This window comes from Amblyomma mixtum, chromosome 5 (genome assembly GCF_055824585.1).
Source record: "Amblyomma mixtum isolate Tamu chromosome 5, ASM5582458v1, whole genome shotgun sequence".
NCBI lineage: Eukaryota > Metazoa > Arthropoda > Arachnida > Ixodida > Ixodidae > Amblyomma > Amblyomma mixtum.
Window position 1 is genome coordinate 150,881,292 of NC_143016.1, and position 8,227 is coordinate 150,889,518.

General features: G+C 44.1%; 2 protein-coding genes across 2 annotated transcripts; one reads left to right on the forward strand and one right to left on the reverse strand.

Moving 5' to 3' along the window:
* Window positions 1-445: 445 nt before the first annotated feature.
* On the reverse strand, window positions 446-3,654 carry LOC149344151 (uncharacterized). The gene is made up of 3 exons (XM_089542563.1): window positions 3,569-3,654; window positions 2,394-2,528; window positions 446-1,045 (listed from the first exon to the last, which is right to left on the reverse strand). Exons 1-3 carry the CDS (start codon window positions 3,578-3,580, stop codon window positions 446-448), a joined length of 747 nt encoding a protein of 248 aa, XP_089398689.1. The 5' UTR covers window positions 3,581-3,654.
* Window positions 3,655-7,064: 3,410 nt separating this feature from the next.
* LOC149344152 (uncharacterized) lies at window positions 7,065-7,616 on the forward strand. The gene has a single exon (XM_089542564.1). The coding sequence runs from the start codon at window positions 7,065-7,067 to the stop codon at window positions 7,614-7,616; it is 552 nt and encodes a 183-aa protein (XP_089398690.1).
* The last annotated feature ends 611 nt before the right edge of the window (window positions 7,617-8,227 follow it).

The following is an 8,227-nucleotide window of genomic DNA, read 5'->3' on the forward strand; positions in this document are numbered from 1 at the left end:
CGATGGCTGAATGGAGCCCATACCTTCTGACACAAATATATTAAGATGGCTGCATTGGCTCATGCGGGGAAGAGAAAATGGCTCATGAGGCGGAGAGGAGGAGAGCATGAAACCTTTACAACATAATTTTACCTATTGCTTATTGAGCAAAAACAAATTCTAATATTTATTCCGCATATCTCATGCCAAACATTTCTGGCATTTTCAGTTGCCTTGACATATGTGGGCTAGCTTCAGAAAACAACGACATCGCATCGGCTCGCTGTGACAGCAAAAAAAAATGCATGGTCGCTGCCTTGCGCCAGTGTAGCTTGAAACTCACCGACATTGCATTTTAAACCTCCTTTATTTAGCAATATATATTTAATGGCACTATCTTGATGCACATTTCGACCCCTTAGTGGCTTCGACTGTTCATCAACTGTCTATGTAGCGTACAGCAGCATTAACGACGCTTGTAGCCGTAGTATCCAGCTGGCCATGTTCCGTATCCGATGGGCGCACCATATCCAAGTGGTGTGTACCTAGTAGCGTACTCGGCTCCGCCGTAGTTGTAAAAACCATGTCCTCCATAGGAGTACCCGCCGTAAGCGGGGCTGTTAGGAGCGTAGCCGTAACGCCTGTAAGGAATGTACCCGTAGGCACTGACAACTGGGCCGTAAGGGTAGCGCCCATATCTGCGGTAGCCGCCGTATCTGTTCGCAAAATGAGGTCCTGGAAGCCTTGTCCCGTACGGTGCAGGGACGCCTCTTGCGACATAGACTGCTGCGCCAGCTGGAACTGGAGCCACGACCGGCGCCTTGTTGAAGACCACGTCCGCGCTGGCCCCTGAAGCGGTGCCTGGTTCGTTGGTGTCCACGGTGGCTCGGAAGCCGTTGGCGTCGGCCACGTAGTTCACACGCCGGTAGAGACCGTTGATGTCCCGGTAGCCGTAGGAGCCAATTTTCCCGTTGTCGGCGCCTCCTCGTTCGCTGTGGAACTGCTGGTTGCCGTACTCATCCACTGTGTCGTAGCCAAAGCTGTACGGCTGTGGGGGCTGCGGTTTCTTTGAAAGTGAAAAACAAAAAACAGGCATTTTAAGCGCTTAGCGCTTATTTTGTAGATGGCTGGTACAGCGTTGAAAGGGGCTTGAACTTACGGGAACCGCCCTTAAGACTGATTTTCAAGATTACCTGTACAGCTCCGGCATAGGTGCCCATATCTGTCGTGAAACATTGCACTGCTTTCATGTGTGATCTCCGCCCTTGTCACATGTTCAATTCATTCCATGTGACGCATCAGGATTGTGGTTTGATTCCCTGATTTTCACGCTTCTGCTACTATGCGTACAATACATATACTTATGCTTGTAGTATCATTTGCTGAAAAACCAGCAACGAAGTTCTTCTTAGTCGCGAAACGCCGTTAGAACGACGAATTCCGCGGAAGTACACGACCTTGATTATATGATAATGGTTTGCCGTAATCGTTTATTCTCACACAGACACTGGGATATACGGCCATGCGCCGCATTTTGATTTTGGCTTCGATTTTCTTGCGCTATTCCGAGATCGCAAAACTTAAAAGCAAGGTATAGATGCTTCTTAGAAATTTCTATGAAAATATCTTTTTTTTTCTGAGCTGAATAAGCTCGCCCTTGTTGTTCTTAATTCCACAGAAGCATAGAGTGGGCCACGGGGTTTCTTATAACCAAGCCGACGGCCGGAAGACAATCTCAGAACTTTCCAGGAAATTAGCGTTTAGAGTTTGACAAAGCAGAATTTTACTCCTATATCATCTTCGTCCTAGTTAGGCACAGTTGATATGTGCACAAAAACAAAATTGCTCCCGTGCGAAGAATTAATCACGTCATTTCACAGCAGCCCTACAGGTTGTTTTATGATTACCCCGGTACTTTCTTTTCTTCATTGCCTGATTTCGGCCTATAATAATAAAAACCTACACACCACATTCATTGGGTGTTATCAAAGGTGCAGGTTAACTTTAATTTAGCCGTGTTGAGCAGTTCGTCATGCATGCAGTAGTGATTTCAACCTCGAAGCCCAACTTGCCACAAACTTCTGCATCTTTCGTGCTTCAGTAAACTCCGACAGAGAATCAAAATTATTCACGTGGAGGACAGGCATCAAAAGCTGCACTGTTCGAAGCTGTTTGCATCTGCCATATGATGCGCACGCCCAGGATCATAATTACATCACAAGGCATGTTGTCTTTGGTGTCCGCAGGTATGAACCGAATTTTTATCGCCTGTGGATTTAAGTGCTTATTTAATATTTAAACTTCGATATCTCTTTGAGCCTGTCTTTGGTCCTCTACACGAATACCCTTACTGCAAAGTGCACGACAATCAATGTACACTTTCCTGCATTTCACATAACAAAAGGTATACATACGGATGCATAGCCATCGTATCTTCGTAGAGGGGTGCCAGCAGCCGGAGGTACATAACCGCCGCGGCCCTGGTATCCGACGCGGACTGGTCGGTGCGCGTAGATTCCGGCCGCCAGACAGGCGAGTACCACTTGAATCTACACAGCAGGGACACAGGCATTCGTTCACATGAGGATGCGACCGTAGTACGCTTTTAAAATGATCCTCAGCCTCACATCGAACGACCTCGACATTCTCCGAACCATAGTGGCAGAAATATCCCGTGACGCCTCCTATCACTTGCGACACCAAGCAAGGACAATTTAAATCGCTGTCTAATGAATCTAAGGTGGTAGAAGCGCCGCCACACGAAGCATGTAGAGTGGCCTTGCTGCTCTCCTCTCTACTTTTCTTCGCTACTTATTTCAAAAACACTGCACGTTATGAAATATGAGCAATGCAGAGCAACTGACATGTTTCCAGCTGCACATGAAAGAGCCATCCAGCTACTAGGCTCATATATGGCCTCCGAACCTTGAGCATGCGCATCATGTAAAGCCACAAGGTTTGGTTTTGTTTGGTTATGGGGGTTTAACGCCCCAGAGCGACTCAGGGGACGCCGTAATGAAGGGCTTCGGAAATTTCGACCACTCGGGGTTTTTTAACGTGCACTGACATCGCACAGTACACGGGCCTCTAGCATTTCGCCTCCATCGAAATGAAACCGCCGCGGCCGTGATCGAACCCGCGTTTTTCGGGTCAGCAGCCGAGTGCCATAACAACTGAGCCACCGTGGCGGCGTAGAGACACTAGGGACTGTGATATTAGGACAGAAACAAGGCATCAGGCAAAGACCGCAGTACAAAGGCCGGCATCGCTCGAAGGAGTACAGGGTGCCACCAAATTAAAGAAATTTAATTTGCTGACTTCTACAGCAACTTCCTCACTCGTGACTTTTCGGGAACTATAGTCAACTTCTGTTCTGTTCAAAGACATATTAATTCAGGAACATAAAAACAGGTGTCTAACTTTCAGTGGTCAGCCTGCAAAACGTCTTTTCTTCTTTCAATTGGGCATGCCATGGAGGCTAAAAACAGAGAATTATAGCTGCTGTCAAAAGCCCGTCGTTTGAACAGTCTGCCGAGTGATTCAGCGCAGGCCACAAAGATCTAAGGTTAAGTCCCAGTTCAGTGCGTACCTTTGGAAGCATACCAGCAGTTCGGAACGGCCAAAATAGCAGCCAGGCAAGATTGCGACGGTGTTATCCAAGCAGCGAGGCGACACTGAACGCGCTTTTCTCTGCTTGGCCCTCACCACCGGCAGCGCGACTTTATACCTGCCAAAGAGTCGGCGGCGCCACCCTGGCCATACCGGACGACATTACGGCTGCAAAGCGGTGCTTTTTTTCTCATTTTATACTCCGTTGCCAAGTCGTGCTCTTGGCCGTGGCAACCACTGACAGTTAAGCAACATAAGCAACATCTAGCTGCATGGAATAAGAACGCTTTCGGGACCTCTCCTGCGTGAAGGAAGCCTTAGGCAGCCGTAGGATCATTTCGCATCGCCAGGTTTGCGTCTTTCTGGCGGCGGAAATATATTTGCACGTAATCTGCCTAGGCTGCCCATCGTCTTTTTCTTGTAGTCCCACCACTGAAAACGGTCTTCGTGCTTTTTTATTATTATTGCTTGACCTTCAGCCGCTCCCGCTTGTGCAATGCCGGTATTGTACGCTAAAAGAACCGGAAGGCATTAGCCAGCAATTTCATATTTTGCGACTCTTCATCTTATTCCGTGATTACCGTGTCGTAACCGCTTTTTTTTCCATTAAGCAATGTTTCCGCATTTGGCACACCTCCACAGCGAAACATGCAGTCCTGTTTACGCACTGTGGTTAGCTGTAGGTCTTCGTTAACGAAGCCTTGGTTCACCTCTGACTTTTTCACATATGTACTTAAAAATAAAATGAAGAAAAAACTAACCAGACTATTTCGTTTTCTCGGTTACTGAAAAGTATCTAGTGTGTAGTGTAAAATCTGGAGTTTCGAAAGGTTGAAGTCAAAGGAAACATAACAACCAACAAATTCAGCTAAAACATGGCATTTACTGCTCATTCGCTCGCACTCTTAAGTCGCAAGTCGCATTTAGGAGTTCCGTCCTTATACGAAAGGCCCTGCATGGTACCAATGGGAAGTTAGTTTCGTCTGCGACGTTGGAATGATTTATGTCGCAGCACATACGCTTTATCAGTCAGATGAAATAACCGATACATATACTCCAACGTTTGTTTCTTTAAACTAGTATGATGTGCAGTTGATCTTAATCAAGTGAAATTTTTGTGCGCGTCGATAGAAAGCCTCAATTCTCTGTAGCACAAAAAAATAATGAAGAACAGTGACTCTCTCTACCTGTTCGTATTGAAAGGTTCTCGGATACTCATTTCCTCGGGCAGTCACAAAGCGCAGCGACTTAGGCTACGTTAAAAACTGTAAATACGCGCGTTGGAGCACAAGTCAGCAGAACGCGGTTCCGTGACGCAGGTACAATTAAATTCACTTTCTTGTCCAGAAAGTTTTCGTTGACCACCTAGGCTAAAATCTTTGTACAAACAACTTGATAAGACCTATATACAGCTGTCGCAAGGCTTGAGAGCATACATTGTTGGAAATACTCACCCACAGCGAAAAGCGAATACTTTCAAAATCTTCAAAAAGTGGCAGAACAGAAGCACCAGTTACAGTAAAGGTATAGTGCCCAAATATGCCCGCAAACTACACAACACCAAAAATACAAAATAGAAAAACACCAATAGCTGTCTATAATATGTATGAAATCTCCTGATTCGTAATCCATAAATCTCTTGATTCTTCACCGTCAGTAAGCAATTCTTAAATTGTTTATTTGAGCCTTAAAATGAGCAATGTGAATACAAATTGTGAAGAAAAATTCGCAATAATGGTACAAGCTGAGAGGAAAAACATGGCACAACCTCAATCCAAAACACTGGTACAGTGTGCATTTAGCAGGGCGATTTATGTTTTTATTTAATTTAAATATAGCGATTTATGTTTTATTTAATTTAAATATAGAGAATATTCTCTTGATATATGCAGATTGCATTCAGTGCCTTTACAGTGCACTAGCCATGTGTGCGTGTTGTGTGTTGCATTAATATTGGGCTTATTAAAGTAAAAACGATTAAATTATTTTGACACAAAATTTCCTTTTTAAAATCAGAATTCAGAGCCACCTTTTTATTGATGGAAATATACTTCTCAACATCGACTTTTGAGCCGTCTTACGTATGTTGTTGATGATGATGATGATCATGAATTTTTATGTTGCACTATAATCTGTGGGCAAAGAGAGCCATGGCACAAGGTGTTTTTGTTTTACTCAATGGTGGGTAAAAATCCCATTGCCCAAGTATTTCACCCAAATCACCAGGCCACCAGGCGGGACACCAGGCCAGAGCAGAGCTTTCACACATTATAACAACGGTAGGTAATACCTAGCGGCACTTGAGATCGAACCCTGTACCTTCCGCTTGCGAAGCGAACGCGCTAACCACTAGGCTACCGCTGCGGTGCCGTCCTACATATCAGACACTGCCTTGTGCGCGTGGTTTTACTCGAAAATATTAAATCGACGCCGTCAGCTTTCTCAACGCGTGTAGTGGTTTTTCTCGTCACAATGGGCTAATCTTGCCTGCTTTTCTTGAGCGATCGAATTATGGTTGAAATCTGCTCTCTGCTTCCTGGGAAGGTTGACGGGTCTTTGTGAACATGCACAACGTAACGCTTGCACAGGAAACGCCTACAGCTCCTTGAACCTACGCTGTCAAGCGCAAACGTTCATAAAGAAACTTTTGCAGTTTACGTAACTTTTACAGTTACGAGGCAGTAAAGCGGTTCCCTGCATTTAGGACAAAGGCATATAGCGAATATAGCTCAATAAAACGTGTTGCTGGGCTAGTTGGTGGCACATACTTGAATAAAAAGGTAACGCAAAAAAAGAACACAGGAGGAAGACACGACCAACTCAAACGCTGCTAACAACTGGCTTTATTGTCCGGAACATTTAACAATATGCAGGCATACACATCGCGTGTGCACACGACACAAGGGCGGCGCCCGCCTTCTTGACAGGAAAAACTTCACAGGAAAAACATGAACTTCCGCAGAATGGCGAGGTACGCTTTTTAGACCGCTATATGTCCTCGCCTTCACAATATGTTGTCATCAGTAATTGCCACTCTGATGTCTTACAAATTTCAAATGGCGTGCCACAGGCGTTCACAATAGGTTGGCATCAGTAATTGCCGCTCTGATGTCCTACAAATTTCAAATGGCGTGCCACAGGGTAGTCTCTTGGGTCCTATACTTTTTAACTTATATATAAATGACATCCCTAATATAAACAACGAGATAAAATTTATTATTTATGCTGATGACGCCAGTTTGTTTTGCTCCACCATTGATATTAATCAACTAATCGATTCAGCGAACATAGTACTGACTACTCTGATGGAATGGTCATCCTCAAACTCCTTGTCAGTAAACAAGGAAAAAACCAAAGTGATGATATTTCATGCTAAGGGCAAGTTGGTAGGGAATGCACCATCTATCTTTTTCAGTGGCACACAAATTGAATATGTTCAATCATTCACATCACTTGGCGTAGACTTTACCCCTTCAATGTCATGGGATGCTCACATAAACAAGGTCTGCATCAAACTTTCTAAATTCATAGGTATCGTCTCTCGCAATAAATATATCTTACCTACAAAAACAAAACTTGGTCTTTACAATGCATTCTTTTTCTCATACTTAGGGTACTGTTATTTGGTATGGGGAAATACCACAGTGTCCAATTTGCAAAAGCTTTTTCTTCAACAGAACAAAATGCTACGAGTCATTACAAATTCCTGCTATGACGCCCCAACTCGTCCCACACGAATAAAATACAAAATAATTCCAGTTCCTGGGTTGTTTGAGTACAGGTTTGCCTGTTTTTACAAGAAGCAGACGGCAAGAAATGACCCCTTTTTGTCCCGTATTGTGCAGCTGGTGCCACACAACACGCCGTATACCACTCGAAACACTGAAATGTTTTCGGTACCCAGATGTAGAACAAATCAGGGTTTTGCTATGCTGATATATATACTACCAAGATGTTTGAACTCTTCTCTTTATAACAATATAAACAAAATGTATTTCCGTGCACTTCGTGAAACTTTTATTGATTAGGTTATGTTAGTACTGAAATGCATAAGTTGACCGTTATTTTTTCTTTCCTTGTCACTGTTTACTATATCTACTCCCTACCTGCCTTACAGCACAATCTGTTTTGTTTGAGATGTGAATTGTTATTTGTATGCCGCCAGAATTGCCATTGCTGTCATCGTCGACTTTTTCGGGTGACGGAGCCCGTCGAGCGGTTATTGCGAACCGCTTTTATTTCGTCAGCCACGCTTTCTGTAAGGCAAAAAGCGAAATAAACATTCAAATCATTCAAGTTGAGCTTAAATAAGAGACATATCTGTTGGGCGTACTTCCAACCTGCCAATAATAAGCGCTGATAATAACCGATAATCACCGATAATAAGCGCTGAACATGCATATCCGGGGCTCTTGTGTGTCTGCGAATAACTTAAGAAAGTATTTCCCTTGCTCATTGATTTCATACCATCGAAATGAGTGACTGACACGTATAACGGCATGATTACGGGTAATATTGTTTTTGCCACTCTTTAGCACTGCAGAAGGAATCGAGCCGGAGAGGCCGGCTCGATTATTCAATTCAATTCAATTCAATTCTTTTTATTATCATTTCTTCAGCACAGTACATAACATCACTG